General features: G+C 40.5%; 1 protein-coding gene across 11 annotated transcripts in view; it reads right to left on the minus strand.

The window, feature by feature from the left end:
- The window catches only part of MTSS1 (MTSS I-BAR domain containing 1), a 126,433-nt gene that overhangs the window by 93,364 nt on the left and 15,455 nt on the right, over window positions 1-17,614 (minus strand). For all 11 annotated transcript variants that reach the window (XM_039382157.1, XM_039382152.1, XM_039382149.1 and 8 more), the window contains 2 exons: window positions 15,931-15,992; window positions 13,164-13,237 (listed from right to left, as the gene is read on the minus strand). In XM_039382157.1, coding sequence (XP_039238091.1) covers window positions 13,164-13,237; window positions 15,931-15,992 — 136 coding nt within the window. The remainder of the gene's footprint in view (window positions 1-13,163; window positions 13,238-15,930; window positions 15,993-17,614) is intronic.

Consider the following 17,614-nt stretch of genomic DNA (forward strand, 5'->3'; position numbering starts at 1 on the left):
ACAGAAGTTGAAAACAAAAAACCACAGGTAAGCCTCTTTCCAGTAAAAACAAGAAATGCCCTGTGCACCGCAGAACAAACTGAACCATACAGAGAAATCCAGACAGAGCCATGAAACACCAGAAAACAAGTTACAGAACACTTCTTTAAAAAAAAAAAAAAAAAAAAAGAGAAAGAGAAAAGGGAAGAAAACAGGGATGAGTGTAAAACTCTAGTTGCCCCCAAAATCCTGTGAACAGGTATCCATCTGTTCAACCCCAGAAATGTTTTGGGGTAGTTCTGGGCATGCAAAGCAGCATATGTAGGATCCTGAATAACATTACTGAAGGAATAAGGTGCCAGGAAATCCAGACCCCACATTTTTAATGTAGTCACTTTGCAGGAGTTACATGGCATCTCATGCTGGATCTTCAAAGCCACAAGTAAGTAACTTGCACAAACTTCACAGATGTTAAGACCAGAAGAAATTCTCATTGCTATAAATAGGCCGTACAAAATAGATATGCCTGGCAATGTTTGACATCCCAGTCTTGGGGTCAAACTACCACTTCACACCTCCATCCCAGGGGATGTTCAAACCTCTACAATCCAGGCCTGTTCTTGGAAGTCTTTATTTTATTCTCCCTTTAAACAGAACTAAATCTCCCTTTAACTAGAAATTATTGCAATTATGTAAATTGCTGTTATCACACTACTTGCTTTAAAATAAATAAATAAATAATTTCTAAATTATAAATTCTGTTCATCTACTTACCAAAACTATCATTTGAGGCAAGATAAGTCATTACAAGAAAAAGCTAAAGGAAGAGACTCCTATTTGCTTTGTGTCCCTTCAACCTTTCCTAACAGTTGGAAGCAGTGAATCAAAGGTAAAATGAACTGACTTGCCCCAGTTTGTTTCCATGCAACTTAAAGCTGCATCATTAATGTTTAATGTTTACTCCCATTGGTCACAAGAAGCTTTTTACATACTGAATGTGTTTCATTTAAGAGACCTTTTCTCCTAAAGAAAGTGAGAGATGAAAGCTATTCATACATCCTTCAGCTACTGAGTAGACCTAGAGGGCACAAATTTTGAGTTCAGCTTCTCCTTTTGGACAAAAAAAAAAACAATTCACACCTGAAAATAACTCGGAACCAAACTGGAACTAACTCGAAGTAAACAAAAGTTAAGCGATAATGCAAAAACATACATTGTTTATCCACGACAATCATGACGTCAAAAACTGAACTCTAGAGAGGCTCAAATTCTGACCAATTTCAAAAGATCAGCAGCAGTCAAAACAGTAGAGACAGGGGAGCTTTGGAAAGGGTACTGAATAGATGATTTTTTTAACCTGACCATGCTTTAACCTTTATTAACCAACCCTTTACAGGGCACAGGACAGACTTCTTGCCACTTCGGCTCAAAAATCCCTTGGCAATATTCACAATGGGCAGATGGGTGGTTGTATGCACTTCTGAAGACATTTTCTTTTTGCCTTTGAGAGAACCCATTAGCCCTAACATAAACCTTAACAAGAAAGCTTTTTTATGACAAATATATTTGTTTTTAAATGCTTCTATCTAAACTTTCAGCTTAATTACGTTGTGCAGAAAGTCACTCCCTAGTAACATCTCAACCACCTTCTTCACTATACCCATAGATGCACTCCAGAAGTTCCACCCGAGCTGGAACATACACCAGGCTCTTTCTCCCACTCCTAGTTTTGGAAGCCATGTTAAATTATTACGGTTGCCAACAAAGAAAATACGTTGTGAAGAACAAAGAGTCTCTGAAAACAGCCACTTCAGAAAGAACAGCTAAAACCCTTGTGAAAGTACAGCTTGAGAAACACAAGAGTTCGTAACTCCAAGTGAGGCCAGCCTCAAGTTTACAATGAAGATTAAAATCTGTTCATCTAAATCAATTATCCATCCTGAGTGCACATGGTGCATTTGAACTGAACAGTCTGGGGAGGGCTTTGCATCACGGTACATACTCAGTGACAGCACTCATTTCCCCGGCAGCAAGCTAAATTTCAGCTTAATAGCTCAAACATTCCCTTGACTATGTTCATAACCAAGGCTCCTGCCTCTGCAGTAGCTCCAGAAGAACTACATATGAACTCTTTACCTTTGAACCAAAGTGACTAACACTCACCCAGAGCTGCTATTCTCCATGCCAGATAACCTAGATTTAAAATAGATACACATTCACAACAGCATCCAACAGAAATGTGCTCTATTGGACTCCAGTGATTTTGCAAACTAGCAAAAAATGAACAAGCATTAAAAACAGGGATAATCCATCACAATATGCACTTTAAGCATTTACTAAATGTACTCTGGACTTAATTTATTTATAGCAACTCAGTGTTCCAGACTTGCATCACTATATTATTTAAATATAACAAATTTTTATTCTAAGACCTCATTTCAGCACTCTGCTTAGTACCCGGTTCCAAGACAGGGAGATTTTTTACTTCTGCATAAGTACAAAGAGGAAGATGATTTCTCAGCAACGAGTCATTATATTCTTGAATGATAGTCTCCAATGCTGCTTCTCAAACTGTTCATCTGGAAATATCTCAGTGCCAAACTATCTCAGATTATTCAAATGCATCATTCCTCTCTTGACGCAAATGGCTTAATCCAGTAATTTATTGGAGTTTTTTTAAATCACTGTAATACTTTTACCATGGTCTTGCATACGTAAATGGTGACTATAAAAGATGACCCGAACAGATTTTTTTTTAAAAAAAGTCTCATTTATTCATGAATATATACCAGAGGTCCCTAAATATTCCCAGCACAACACACACAGTTCCTCTTTGTCTACCATCCACTTCTTCCTCTCTAGAGTCTCCTTCCTCAGCCCTCTCCAGCATCCAAAATACCAAATGAGTAAGAGGCTGCTCTTGGGGTGGCCAAGTAAAGGCTCTCCTTGAGCTGGCTGAGCAAACAGCACTCCTTGCTTCCCCAGGTGAGTGCATACACGTGTCCATGTCTACAGGTGCACGGGACATGCAACTTCACTCCCTCCTCAGAGATGCCTGGCTTCTGGGGCAGGAGGTGACTTGGGAGACAAATGGGGGAGCACATGCTCAAACACATCTCTTTTTCTAGCACAGGTAGGAAAACTGACCTTAAGTCATACACGAAGACATCTTCATAGTTCAGACTACTTCATCAATACTACAAGTTTGCTTCAGAGATCAAGCCTGGCCTCAATACAATTCTGGAGAACTACTGGGGGGGGGGGGAAATAGACCAAACTATTGGCCTGCCTAAGTCCAATTTCTGTACTGAGAGGACTTCTCCTGACAAGAAAGCACTGTTCTGCAGTCCTTCCTCGCCTCCATCACAGGATGGTAGTTTTACTTTGAAAGGGACCCTAAATGTTTCAGTTTCAGATTCAGTTTCATTTTCATACACCTGACCCACCATGCCTTTTGGGACTACCTGCAAATGGTGCAAACCAGGCTCTCCATATTGCCTGGCACCCTGAAAGCCTACAGTCTATACAAGCCAAGCTTCAATGCTCTCCAACCCCTTCCCTGCTTAACCCTGCAAAAACAAATACATTTAGCAGGTGTGTCTGGTCTTAAGTAAGGGTAGAAGGTGGTCCTGCAGATGAAACTGCATTAGCAGTGATATTTATCATGCTCAGCAGAACAAACACTAGCTTTGCTTAAAACAGAACAGTGGCAATAGCAATGGCTGTCACTCTTGTGAGAAAATGGACCCCGTTTCCAGGATTATGCTTCACTTTGGAGGCTGAAGTGACTCCAGAACAAACACTCATGGGTGTATCCTCGAGTGTTTCTATTTCGCAGCTCTACTGAGGGAGGGGGATGGTGAAAGAGGAAAAAAAAGACATCTTCCCACCTCACCTCCAACTCCATTTTGCAAAACACCTATTTTTATGCCCTCAGTGTACATGCCGAGGTGCACGACACTACTACTGTAGTAATGGCAGCCACACCCCTTGACTTCTTGTTTGCTATCCGTCAAATACTCGTACGGGGTTGTACTGAACTGCAAAATACGCTCAAATACAGCTCTGAAGTGAAGTCCCAGCCAGCTCCTTGATAGTAGTTACTATAGAAACCAGTCCCTTGGCACAGGCTCTCACAGCAGGAAATCATGCAGATTTCAATTTTACATAGTAATAAATGCTGCAGGAGAGGAGAATTTCACAAGAATTGCAGGGGCTGACTGTACAAACCCAGACCTCTTCTACCCCGTGACACCACCACGCTGCAGATGAACGTGCCCACGCACACAATTGCCACTGCTCTCAGTTTTGAAGTGGTTTCTACAAAGCCTGAGTTGGGGTGGCTGCTGGAAAGGTGGTAGCATTTTTCAATGGCTTCATTGGATTAGAAAGCGTACTCATTTTTACATGTAAGAAGCCCAAATGAAAACAACAAAAAAAGCACCAACTGCAAAGCAGCAGAAAGATTTAAGCACGTATGTAAGAACACAGAGTCCAAACATTTTAAGGAAGTATTGTCAGGTCACAACCCAGGGCTCTTTTAGAAACAGCCCATCTTCCTTTCCTTCTCCACCCTGTCCAAAAACACCAACCCGAATGGAGGGCAGGTCACAGATTAATTTGTAGAAAAAAAACTGCTGTAGAAAGCACAAAGACAAGAGGGAGGACTCTCAGCCCTGAAGTGAAAGAGTGAGGTAATTATTTTAACTTTTCAGAAGCAGTTCTACAGGTTGGACTCCATCACGCATGGGAGTGGAAGAGGAAGACACACAGCACAATATACTTCTTGTCCCAAGCAGATGATCATTTTCTATTGAAATTCAAGAACCAGCGGGACTCTTCCTCACCTCTCTAACTGACCCCGTAAGCCTGAAGAGTGCAAGTCTGGCTACATCAACACGGGAAGAAAAGAGCAGGAAGCTGCTTCACTGAAGAAAACTAAATGAAGGGAGGAGGGAAGGGGTGAACAGCTTGCACAGCAACAGGGACAAACATTTGTGCTGGCAACACCCAACAAATCATCAAGCAAACAGAAGGACAAGAACATGAAGGAAGCTGGTCTATTTTTAAGCAAGACCTCATTATTCTCATTTATTACCATGAACATGCACTGCTTCCCAGGAAGCAGCAGGTACGCAAACATGAGATGAATCATATCACCAAGTAAATCACCTGGCAGTAGAATGCTAGTTTGCATGGACACACACAGGGTGAACACATACGACCTATGCTCCTGACACCTCCGAAAATGCGTTGGAAGAGCATTCTGGGAGACAAGCCTGCATTATGGAGAGCAAAACACCCTGTTAGACAATGCAATTGTCACTGCTGCTTCTGAAAATGACTTTTGTTAATGCTTTTGCTAATGATTAGACAGAGTTCCTTGTTCTGGACACTCCACTCTCAATTAGTCTGCTGGAGCTTGTAATTTCACTTTTTGTATAGCTCTTATGTCATTAGAAACAAACCTAACTTCTGTCCAGCTACGGTAAGAATAGACTTAGGGAGTTGGAGAAGACACCCTAAGTCAAACCGCACATTTTATACCACAGCCTTTGCACAAGTTGTCTTGCAATTTGCAGGAACTTCGCAAGTGGTTTAAGGACCTGTGGACTTGAGGTGCAGCAAGGTTCAGGGAACTGCTGGACTCTAGTCAGGTCCACACACACCTCCCTAGAGGTCTGGTGAGTTTGCATGAAGCCAGCTGACAGCAACCAATCTGATCCTTCACCAACTTATTATGTCTTCTTAGAAGCCATCACTGAGGTGGCCAACAAAAGGACAAGCTTTGAACCCACATTTCCAGACAGCTGTGAGGCCCAAAGGATAAGCCTGCAGAAGGTTCAGCAACTTGTTTGCTATGGGCAAGGTCCACTAAGCAAGGAGCACTACCCTACTTCCCAGAAAACTGGCTTAGTCTGAACTGATATATTAATTCTCCTCCCACACAACACAGAACTTCCCTCTCTGTCTTAAGGCAAAAAGATACTAAATAAAACCCAATGGAAACAGATCTTCAGCTACCTTTGCTATCCAACTGGTGACAGACTAAAAATAAATAAATAAAAGCTGCAACAACTCTCTTGTTGTGGTTACTATAGGATTGTTGCTATGTGCCAACTAGTAATTTATCACATCAAAAGGCTGACTGAATTAGCCTGAAAGGGGATCTCCCACCCCAGGAACACATGCTACACTGGGAAAACCAACCGCCAACCAAAACCTCAGCCTCCACTTTCAAATCCACATCCCATCATCAAAAGGATGCTTTTACATCTTTGATTCTAACCTAATATATTATCTGAAGGAAATCCTCAGAGCCATTTATGATTTATCCCCATTACTTCCCAAACTGGATGTTTAAGACATCGGAAGTTTGGTTCTGTTGCCAAGACTGAGAAAACTCTTTGCAACTTCAAAACCAGTATTTAGTTACTGAAGCGTAGGTGCTCCTAGTGAAGATGCCACAGAGATATAAAGTCATCATGTAGCTGGCAACAACAATCAATCCATCCATCCCAAGCCTGCAGAGAAACCAGGACCTAATATTCTATCCTCCTAAAAGCAACAAAGCTGCCTAAAGAACTATGACTAAATGTACAAAAAATTAATTCTGAGCTGCACCCCCTCCCCACACTCCCAAAGATTTCAGATTCAAATAGCGAGCAGACTTACATTCAGTCACGGAAAAAGAGGCCAGCCACTCCTTCTTGACACACTTTTCAACTCCTTGGACAAAGCATTAAAGAAGAATATTCACTTCTTCTCCACTCATCGTTATCTTTCTCTCCTTCACAGAAGTCTGTCTCGCATTCAAGTTTTCTGTTTTGGTTTAGCATACACAATCACCTGGGAGCATTATCCCCTTCCTAACAACACTTCAGTCTCTTAGCAAAGCACCTTAAGCTCAAAAATTACTGGGCTGAAGGGCAAATACAAACTCCACTCCTGTGTCTGTCTGTGCACCATACCAAGGAGCAGCTGACTACGTAAGTTATTATAGCCATTATTTTTGTCTATTGCCCTGAATACCTCTCCTTAGGTAGGGACAAAGCAGCAGAAATGTTATCAACGAGCCTGAGCTAGATTTCATCTTGACCTCAAGAAAAAATAATATCTCTTTATGCTGCAATGCCTGCATTCACCCAAAGAAAGGGTAATGACAATGCTTCACCTCTGGAGCACCCCTTTCAACCCCCTAAATACAAAATTTAGTCATTAATCACCAAACCACTTCTTGTGTGCTTGGGCATATAAAATGTTCATCCCATTCTGACTGCTCCAGCCAAATGGGCTCACATCAGCAGCAGAGTTCTCAGGGTGACACTTGCTTAAAGACATGGACTGACATTTGCTAATTGTCTAAAGAAAGACAGGAACATGGAAACAGCAAGTAACACAGCACTGCCCTTCTATATGTGTTTTGTAGTTTTAGCACTTCTAAAGCAGCATATCCAAGTCCCAACAATCAACAGATGTGTAATATGCATCCAGCTTCAAAATTATCTGCCAACAATTCCGAATTGGCCCTGTGTTTTGCATCATCTTCATGAAAGTATAATGGAAGACTGAATGGTTCATTTAAATAATTTTCTTCCTGATTATTTTATACATGAAAATCCAAAAAGAAAAAGCCTGGACTGTATTATTATACTTCAAAGACTCCATAGGAGGAATAAGCACTTATTACCAAGTCTTATCTTAACTGACAGGAAGCTCAAACAAAGGTTTTGTTATTTGAGTATGAGCATCTGAAATTAAAGAGGAGTCAGAAAAACAAAGGAATTGGACAATGAGAGCCCCTTTCCTGTTGTGCCCAACTTTGTTTTCACTCTGAAATTAGGCACAGATCATCATCACAACTCCCCAGTCCATAGCCAGGAGCAAAGGAATTTATTTCAAAAATGTTGCACAGCTTTTAGGTCTACTGCTATAGATTGTGGTGTCTTTCCCCTCCCTAGTCTCCATTTCTGTTTTCTCTTTAATTTTTTTTTTTATTAAAATAAAGAAACTAAGCCACCTTCCAGTACTGCCCATAAGATTTTGCCGTGTCACCAAGGATTTATCCCTTGGGTTACACTGTGCCATATTTGCAGTGAGTGAGACAGTGGTTCAGAAGGCCTAAGCACACTTACTTGAAAGATAACAAGATAACAGATGTTATCTAAAGCCCTATGACACTTTGCGCAGCTTGTCACCTTGGAGAACCACTTCAATACATACCATACAGATCCTGGCCAAAATAACAATGGAACACCAGAGTGAGGACAACCTGCAGGTGTACTCACACAATACCAAGAGCAACGCGGATGCAGAGTCTGCCCAGGAACACAGATCTGCAGCAAAGGTACTATTTTAAGCAGTGTTATTAAACATGAAGAGCAGTCAGAACAGTGCAGTACAAGAGCCACCTGAGGCAGACACTCACAGATCTCAATCAAGTTTATTTTTGTAAGTAAAAGTGTCAAACCATGCTTACATTTTTGCGTGCTGATATAGTTTAATGAAGCGTGAAAAAAGTACAGGCACTTTAACACAGCACTTCTTCCAAACTGATATATCCTGCCCCTCAAAAGGGTACCATTAAAACAACTATGCTGGTTTTGGTACCCTGTCACTGCTGCGTGCCATGCAGACTTCGGCTGAGTTTTGCTTCCAGGTCTACTCAGTGTGCCTTGGTAGCTGGCTGACCATCCACAGTGCTTCCCTCCCTCTCAACTGGAATTTCCTGCAACTCTTGTCAGTAGCCATAAAATCCTTAAAGTCCTCTCAGATGTGCAAAATGAAAGAGATGGAAAATGTAAAGAGAACCAACCAGCACGAGAGATGTCAGAATTACCAAAGGCACGGAAAACATACCTTTAGTAGCACTTGCCAAGATGACTTGCCAAGAAGAAACTTCAAACATTACAAGCACTACAATCTATGGAATCCAACTGGCCAAAGAAAGCCTTGTGATAAAGTGAAACGTATCTTGAAGTGATTTAACTAATCTCCTAATATCAAACACACCTATATATATGCAAAACCCTTCAATATGAAGGAAAAACAAAAAACCACAGGACTGGGTATCAGCTGCCTCATTAACAATCTCACTTTGAAGATCAATTTTAAGCTTGGGTAAATCAAAGCTTTTAGATCATCTTTCCATAAATTTTAATTTACACCTGTGCAGATGTAGGTAGGCAAGACTGGGGCAGGCTTTTTTCCACGGAAGCTGCTGATGGTGTATTAAGGGGATACAGAAGACGTGTGCATGTCTTCAGATTAATCTCCCTCATTACACAAGGAGGAGAATTAATTTTCACACCTACTTTTTCAAGTTCCTGAATTCTAGCACTTACCTACAAAGGACATTCAAATGCAGTAGAGGTAGAATAACAGTATTCAAAAAGCAAAGTAGTTTACACACGTCCTTTTACATCTGTTCAAACCCAACTTACAGTATGTTTATATGTGATATATGTTTATATTTGGAATGCACAGTTCTTGCTTTCATAAGAGAATAAATTTTTAATGCACAAAATATCAGGTAAACAGATATTAAATTAAATTAGACTTAAACCTCTTCCATGCTTCAGTTAGAATTGATGCAGATAAAAACATTCAACATTTCAAATACTGAAAGACATAAGCCATATAAGAAAAGCCTGAACTAAAACTCATGAGCTCACATCTCCCCAAAAGGAAACTTCACTTTTAAGGTATTTAACGGTTATTATTAGATTATTTAAGGCATACTACGGATTTAAAGGTATCCTGAAGTACCTACTTCATTTAATATTTTATGACTATTCTCTTTAATAATCACAGTGAGAAATAATACAGATTCCATTGCAGACTAGAGTTCTGCCAGGCTATATGCCAAACAGTTGTTCCTTGAATAACACAAACTGCTACATAGATGTGTCTACCTTGTCAGAGTTCAAAAGTCAAAATATCAGAAGGAATTCTGCTTTCAAAAATCTCTAGTACCAGCAAAAAACCAGCACACACTGCTATACAGCATTATTACAGAATTAGCAACATGACTTGACAACCTCCTCCATTCAAATGATATTTTTCAGATGACCAGACCCACAGAAATACAACATTTTGGTGATCCACACATCAGAACTACTTTTCCAGTGTTTTTCCTGGTCAGGCAAAAATCAAAAAGCATTGAACTGAGGGAACTGAACTGAGGAAAAAGGAGAGACTAAACTTTGGGTTGACACACATTTAAATGGAGTGGCAGTGAAGAAGGAAGCAAAAGCTGAAATGAGCTGCTTGGGAAATTAATTTGCGTACTGAGTCACCACAAAACACCAGGTACTTGACATTCAGGTCTTCTCCTACTTCAGAAGCTACAATGTGAAGAAAATACAGCAAAATACAGGTTATCCAACTCATCCAACCATGGCCTTACCATAGGCAGAGCTCCAATTATGCCTTCTATTTGAGCTCCAAAAGGGAATGTTAAGATTAACTTTGTTACCATTGCAGAATTAGAAGGAAGTAAATGACATGGAAAGAACGATGCACCAAAAGGGAAAAGAGGATGCCTGGGAACAGCAGTAATGGTACAAGGCAAAGAGATCATCTGGAACAAGGAATGGCATTGATGGAAATAAGCTCTCATTCTTGAACACTCGGTGACTGCAAAGGAAATTGTCTCCCCTTGTATGCGTGTGGACATGTACATCCACGTAAATACTTTTTCATCTTTCAAAGCTAATGCTGATGCAAACAGATTAAAGAGTAGCCAGAGAGTGCTTCTGCTGACTGATAAAATGCTTTCATCAGCTAGATGAGTGGGTCTTAAAATAACAGGCCATTTTCTGTAAAGCTATCAGCAATTACAAATTAAAGGCAGCACCCAGCTTCACGACACTTCAGTCATCCTACAAAGTTCCATTTCATCCTACACAAACTAACACTGTCCCTCTGAAACAGGTGCCTGCTCCAGCATTTTTATATACAGTTAGTTCCCAGAAGAAGCATTTGGCTCATGCAATGATAAACCAGCCTCAGATTTAAAATACACCAACCTCCCTTCCTTTGTCATGGGAACTGCTACACAAGTCTCATATATCCCCAAAAACTGAACATGAACTTTGCTGACTTTGGTTAATCTGTTAACTGCAAACTTTGGTTTATCTGTTAACCCTCTAAACAGTGTGAAGCATAGCCAGGTGTTTGATTAGACAATCAAATACATGGTTTTATAAACTGGGTAAGTAAGAGGCAAAATTTAATGAAGAATTCTTCAAAGTAGGTAACTCCTAAAAGGGAAACCTGAGAACCCATTAAAATCCCCACATCAGAGAAAAAAAAAACAACTAAGTGTGTTGTATTTTGGGTTTGGAATGTAAATCTTTATACTTACAGCAAAATACATTTTTTAAGCAATTGTGTCCTAGTAAGTCATAGAGAGCTTTGCCACCACCTTTAACAAGGCCAGGTGTTCATCTCTGTCCACAGCAACGTAGAAGGAGCTGTATTTCTTAAAGAACCAACGTGCAACCTCAGAGATATACTTGAATGGGCACAAATGGAAGTTGGGTTGGGAGGCAGATCAGAACCACCAGCTAACTCGGAGTTTTGATTCATTGCCCAGAACATCACTTTCTAAAAATAAAAACAAAATTCCCTTCTATCCTTTCAGTCAGAGAAGGCAGAAGACAGAACAGAGGAGCTATACAAATTTGGCATGCCTGGATTCACAGAGCTCCTTTTGTAAAGGATGTGTTCAAAGAGATAAGAGACAAGACACGACACTTGTTGGACAGGGTCCAAATAACACAGCAGAAAGTGTAAAATACCCTTCAAAAACCCGCACAAGTCATTTCTGTTTGAGAATGGGAAAGTTTCAGTCATTCTGGTATCTCAATGCAAGTTCTATAAGCCTGCCAGCACAGCTAGAAGACAAATCCCAAGGATTTTTGGTAGTTTACTTTGTTTCCCCCAGAGGAAGAGAGAAGAAATAGAAGAGAACATGCTTGAAGGAAAGACACATTAGAAATCAAAGTGAATTCTGCCTTGGGTCTCATCCTGAGTTTATTCCACTTTCTGTCATGTTTATTATTTTACATGAGTAGATTACCCATAATTTACAGAAGGTACGCATATAATGAGGAACTTCTTATCAGAATGTAAATATTAGCTTTAGACAGGAAAAAAATATTCTTCCTTCTTGTCATTCTATGGCTTGATACTGGCTCCAGCAGCTGCTACCACTCCTGTTAGCCAGAAGTGAAGGGAAACACAAGTCTGGCTGAGCTTGAACTCTGCTAATGCAAATGCACACTCTTCACATCAGCAACATTACTTTCTCCCTCTCCAAATCGAATGTCCAAGGGCACATTGGGACTTTAAAAAAAATGTTACAAAACCTCTATGGTTAGAGGTGACCAAAAGCCGCTCACTCAGCAGTGCTCTATGCACTTTGGATTTACTCTTCAGCAATAGTTCAGGGACCCAGTGACCATGGGCAATGCCCTACTGCTGCAGGGACATCTGCATGCGATGCCTTGGTCACTGGGCATCCAACATCAGAGAGAGCCAGCCTTTTGTCTCCTTCCAACTCAGCAGTCTGGAAGGAAAGCCAGCTGCACTACTTCGGCTCTCCATACTCACTAACAAGCTTAGATTGCTACCCAGAGAAGTCCACAGCCCAGGAAAATTAATTTTGACTTGTAATGTCAGACCTAAAGGGGAATGACAAGCCAAGATTTTCCTCGAAGACATAAGTACAGGCCACTGTCATCATTACTGGCAGACCCCAAAGGCCATAGGATCAGCTGGTATCTGCTCTGCTCTGTCTCCAGCAACCCTACACTTATTTATACCAGCTGAGTATCAAGCTTTTTACATTTACACAAGGTACAGAAGCATCAGTGAATACAGATTTCAGTAAATCTTGCTTTCTAAAATATTATTCATCAACGTATAATTCAAATGGTAATTAAGAAGTGTTCACATGATTGATGACACACTTAAATTACAGGTTTCCAGCAATTTTTTTTCTCTAAAGAAAAGACAACTTCCTTTTTCACGTGTCGTTTAGCGAAGTGCAAGTCCATCTAACAGATGTCTCACAGATCTGCTTGTCAATGTAACAAGTTAAGACTTTTTTTTTATTACAACAAATGGTATAAACCACACAGCATTCTGTTAAACTCAATATTGACACATCTGCTTACCACGTGTATTAGTAGCCATGTCAGCCACTTTCTGAAAGGCATCCAAAAAGGCAGCAGCTGCTACTACTGTAGTCCTGAAATGCATACAGATAACAAAACATTAGCAGTGTCTCATTGATGCCTATTTAATTACTGCCAAAAACATTTAGGCTTATAAAGAATAACACTGTGAACTTGCAGAGGCCACAAAAAGTATCCTCTTTTATATCTGAATTTAGCCTTTTCCCTCCTTCATTTCTTAATCCCTTCCTCGCTTTGTGTTAGCACTATGGACTTGGAGGCAGTCACGCTAATTCCATGCTGAGAATTGCACAGGACAGGTGCTGTTTCAAAAGAGCACAGCCATCCTTCTTCTAGCTGATTTCCTCTGATGAACTAATATTAAGCAGTCAAACATGAAAAACAAATCTAACACACATTATACTGCACCCATTAGTGTACAAATTACAGCCACTGCTATTTCAAGGAACATGTATATTTAAGAATAAACATGCAGGAACTTCCTTTTATCTAGGACCCTGGCCAAACAATTTCCTGAGTTTTTCATCTAGGGAGCATGAGCATCCCTTGAAAAAAAATAGTGACTTCTTGGAAATCAGACTAGTCTGGAGTTCTTGGGCAAATGGAAAAGTGGGAAAAGAATCTCCACTTCAAGGGAAAAAAAAACAAAAACAAAACAACCATAAAAACACCAATCCCCCTAAATAAACAAACAAAACCCCTTTCTGTTCCAGTGCTCCTCTAAACAGGACTGCTCCTGAGAGGTACACCAGCAATCCCAGAGACTTCACAATCCAGTGTCAACCCCACTAGCCCAATCTCCCTCCACATCTGGAAAGCGCACACAGACCACGCATATGTTCAAGTGAACAGCAAACGTGAGTTACAATTTTCCAAACACATTTGCTCTAGATAAGCAGGCCCCAGAGCCCTGAACACCTCAGGTCAGTCCAGATTTCTGATGGTTTATAGTCTGCTCAACCCAATTAAAGTGGAAGTAGGCCAGGGCTCTACAGGTAAAGCACAACTGTGCCCTCTCCACAGTTACCTCGTGGTTCTCTTTCCGCGCATGTTTTCTAACAGTAACTCTGATTTTCTCTCCTGATGGCATCAGTCAGCCTTTCCAAGCAAAATCCAGAATGGGGACTACCAACTTCATTTTGTTTCAAGAACTCCTTCCTAGCCTCAAAAAACCTGGCAGACCTGCAGGGAAGCTGATCCTTGGCCAGAAAGACCGCAGGACTGCTTAATTAGGTCAGATTTTATGCGAGTCTCACTCCAAATATGCTCAAGATACAGCGGACATAACTGGCAGCGTAGTAAATGGCCTACTGACAGCACAAAAGATTTGAACACACACAGAAAAAAACACCCCAGGCGTGAAAGGACCAACCAAATGCATAAGGACTCTCCACATGCCCAGGAGATTAAAGGGAGGGCAAGAAAACCCCCGACAGCTAGCTAGCAATATTGAGCCCTGAAACCAGATAACCTTTTCCGGGATTTTCTTTAGCAGTGTTTGAGTTCATCTTCCAAACTTGTGGGTCACGCTGTTATTCATGTACCATGTTGTTAATTATTAATTATATTGCTAATAACAAAGTTCCATTTCTCCAGTAACAAGATCCAGGAAGACCTGGCTCCAGCTCAGATGACATCTGCTGTCCTTTATCAAAGCACACAGAAATGAAACAGAGGCAAAAGGCTCACATTTGCTAGAAACAAACAGCAAATCCTCGAACACAGGCTTTCAAGCCGCCTATCTGCATGTTCCTGTAGCACTGCATTGATTGAATGCAACAGCACAGGACTGGGAAATACACAAAACTATCCCTCATGCCACCCCAGAAGGCCTGTTTCTAAAGAGTACCAAAAGGCTAGGAAAGTTCTCCATTTCTCTTCTTTCTCTCCTTCCTCTGCATCTTCCATCCTCAATGTGACATAATTGCTGGAAAAGGATAAACCACGTGCAAGTGTGGCACTTTAGGCACAGTGTGGTAGAACAACATACTCCAGCCATTTAGGGCAAGTGAGGCTAAACTCTAGCTTCTTCAGGAGCAGTTCATTAACACAACACAGAACCACAAACCAGACTGCCAACAACCTGTTCCTGCTGCTGGGAAAAAAACACTGAAGTGAATATTGTGGTTTGGGGAGAGTTGTGAAGAATTGGAACTTGTATTCAGATTAGCAAAAACCAACTTTACAAGTGAATGAATTCTAGAGATAGCAGAATTGTTCTGAGTGTGATACTAATGGCACTTATTAAGTAATCCAGAATGCTGTTTTCAAAGTATAGCCCAATAACCTAAGTTTTAATCATCATCAATACATGATCCAGCAAAGGAATTCCCTTCAATTTTAAGGCAGAAGAAAGTGCTGTTAAGACTGCCAAAGATTTTTTAGTATTTTAAACCCTCTTCTAATATAACCCCTCTGTATTCTACACTAATAATAAGAGCAACATAGGGTTAACTCCAAATGTATGCTCACTAAACAACAATAAACTATCTTTCCAGTTTTCCATCAAAATCCATGAAATTTAGCTCATTTTGTGTTTATTATGTACAGCTGCTGGTAGATTATGAATTTTCATAAATACATTAAAACACCAGTAGTAATGTATGAAAAATTACATGCATGGGTGTTGACTATGAAATATGCACAATTTTACTAGCAAATTATCCTGGCAAAAGCTGCATTTAATCTTAATGTTTGCACATGCAAGGAACTGTAGGGGATCTTGACTCTGTAACACAAAACTTACCGAAGCTGAGACTGCAGTTTCCCAGCTTTATTTATAAAATCTTCCCACACTGGGTAACTTCCCTGCAAGAAAAACAAAACACAACAATGAATACCTATTTTGAGCATTCTGGTTTGGATACTACAGATCAAATGAAACTAGATATAAAGCAACAACCAAGACTGTGCTAAATCCTTATCCACTAACACCAAAATAAGTTTTCCCAGAAAGTTCTCTCTCACATCCTTAGACACCAGTTCCAAGCAATGAGATGTCAACTGGTTCTGAGTCCAGATGAAACTGCAGGTCCTCTGATGAGGCTTTAGAGAGTTTCCAAATAGAAACACTGGGCAAAAAGAAGCAGCAAAAAGAAATGCCTTACTTTGGATGGATACAGCAAAACCAAATCCATTAGAAGGGGGTGCTAGGATATTGCAACAACATGTACACAGAAGCTCCCAAAATCAATGGCAGGACCACAGTTGTTCTTCTCTACCAACCGATTATCTGTGTTTTCACCAGGTTCCCATCCTCTTTTTAAAAAATAAAATCATTTTTCAAAAGCCTGTACAATAAAAGTTTGGCTTGACCAAGAAACGACCTCGAACGCTGCCCCAAAGTAACTCAGCAATCAAACACAGAATAGGCACATGACAGCACAAGACAACAAACTTTCCCAACAGCTGCCTTGTCACTGCAAGACCTGATTCCAAAACAGTCCTGAATGACCTTGGAGACAATTTCTGAACTGAAGCTGATAAAGCAGCGTGGCATTGAGTGTATGCAAAGTGTTTAAGAAGGTTTAATTTTTCCTGACCTCAAGTTTCCTGTAAAACTTTCCCCATTTTTTAAAACTGTGTTAAAAGGCCAGAGTTGTTTTTTTTTAGAATACGGACACCACATGTTCTTGCAAGTTCTGATCTTTATTTTTCAAAGTTAAAAAAATAAATGTTTTTTTAGACCAGAAAATGGTTAACTTGGGTTAACATGCAGAGCAAGTACAAATTTTCTACTAACAGCAGAAACTGTGGTAAAAAGAAACCTCAAAATTTCCCTTTGATTGGAGTCTAGAGAGTAAAACAAAATATCCCTGCCTCCTTTAATAAAGGTGTAAGACTTGCTGTTACCAGAACAACAACACAATAAAACCCAGATAAGGCAGGTCCTCAAGGTTAACCTTACCCCAGCTCCGACTGGAAGAGGTTGCAAGCAAGTGCACTTGCTTGTAACAAACTTAATCCACCCCCATAAACTGGTCTGCTTTTCATAAGTAAACAAAAATCCATTGCCCACACTGCCATGAGAGGCCATTTTTTGTGTAGGGTAAAGACAGACCCCTTCCCCAAAAGCTGGGAGATTCCAGCTCCTCAGTACACCCCAGCAAGGCACCTCCCAGACACTTGCTGGGAGGCCTTACTGGTACTCTACATATTTTTCAGCAAGGCTTGTGGGTTTTTTGCTAAAAGAAAATGAAAAAAACCCAAAACGAAACAAAATCGGGGGCGGGGGGGGGGGGGGGGGGTGGGGGGTGGTGTAAAACCAAACAAAGCAAACAGATGTTCATAAAACCTTGCTATACCTACACACGATGGAGCCAATGGGAGATGCAGATGGGGAAAGGGAAAATAGCAGTTATCTGGGTGGCAAGACCTAGAATATAAAGTGCCTTGATAAGCAAAAACTGTCAGACATTTTAAAAATGAAA

The sequence above is a fragment of the Pipra filicauda genome, unplaced genomic scaffold (assembly GCF_003945595.2).
Source record: "Pipra filicauda isolate LSUMZ 115617 unplaced genomic scaffold, ASM394559v2 scaffold25_size4600443_pilon, whole genome shotgun sequence".
In the NCBI taxonomy this organism is placed as follows: domain Eukaryota; kingdom Metazoa; phylum Chordata; class Aves; order Passeriformes; family Pipridae; genus Pipra; species Pipra filicauda.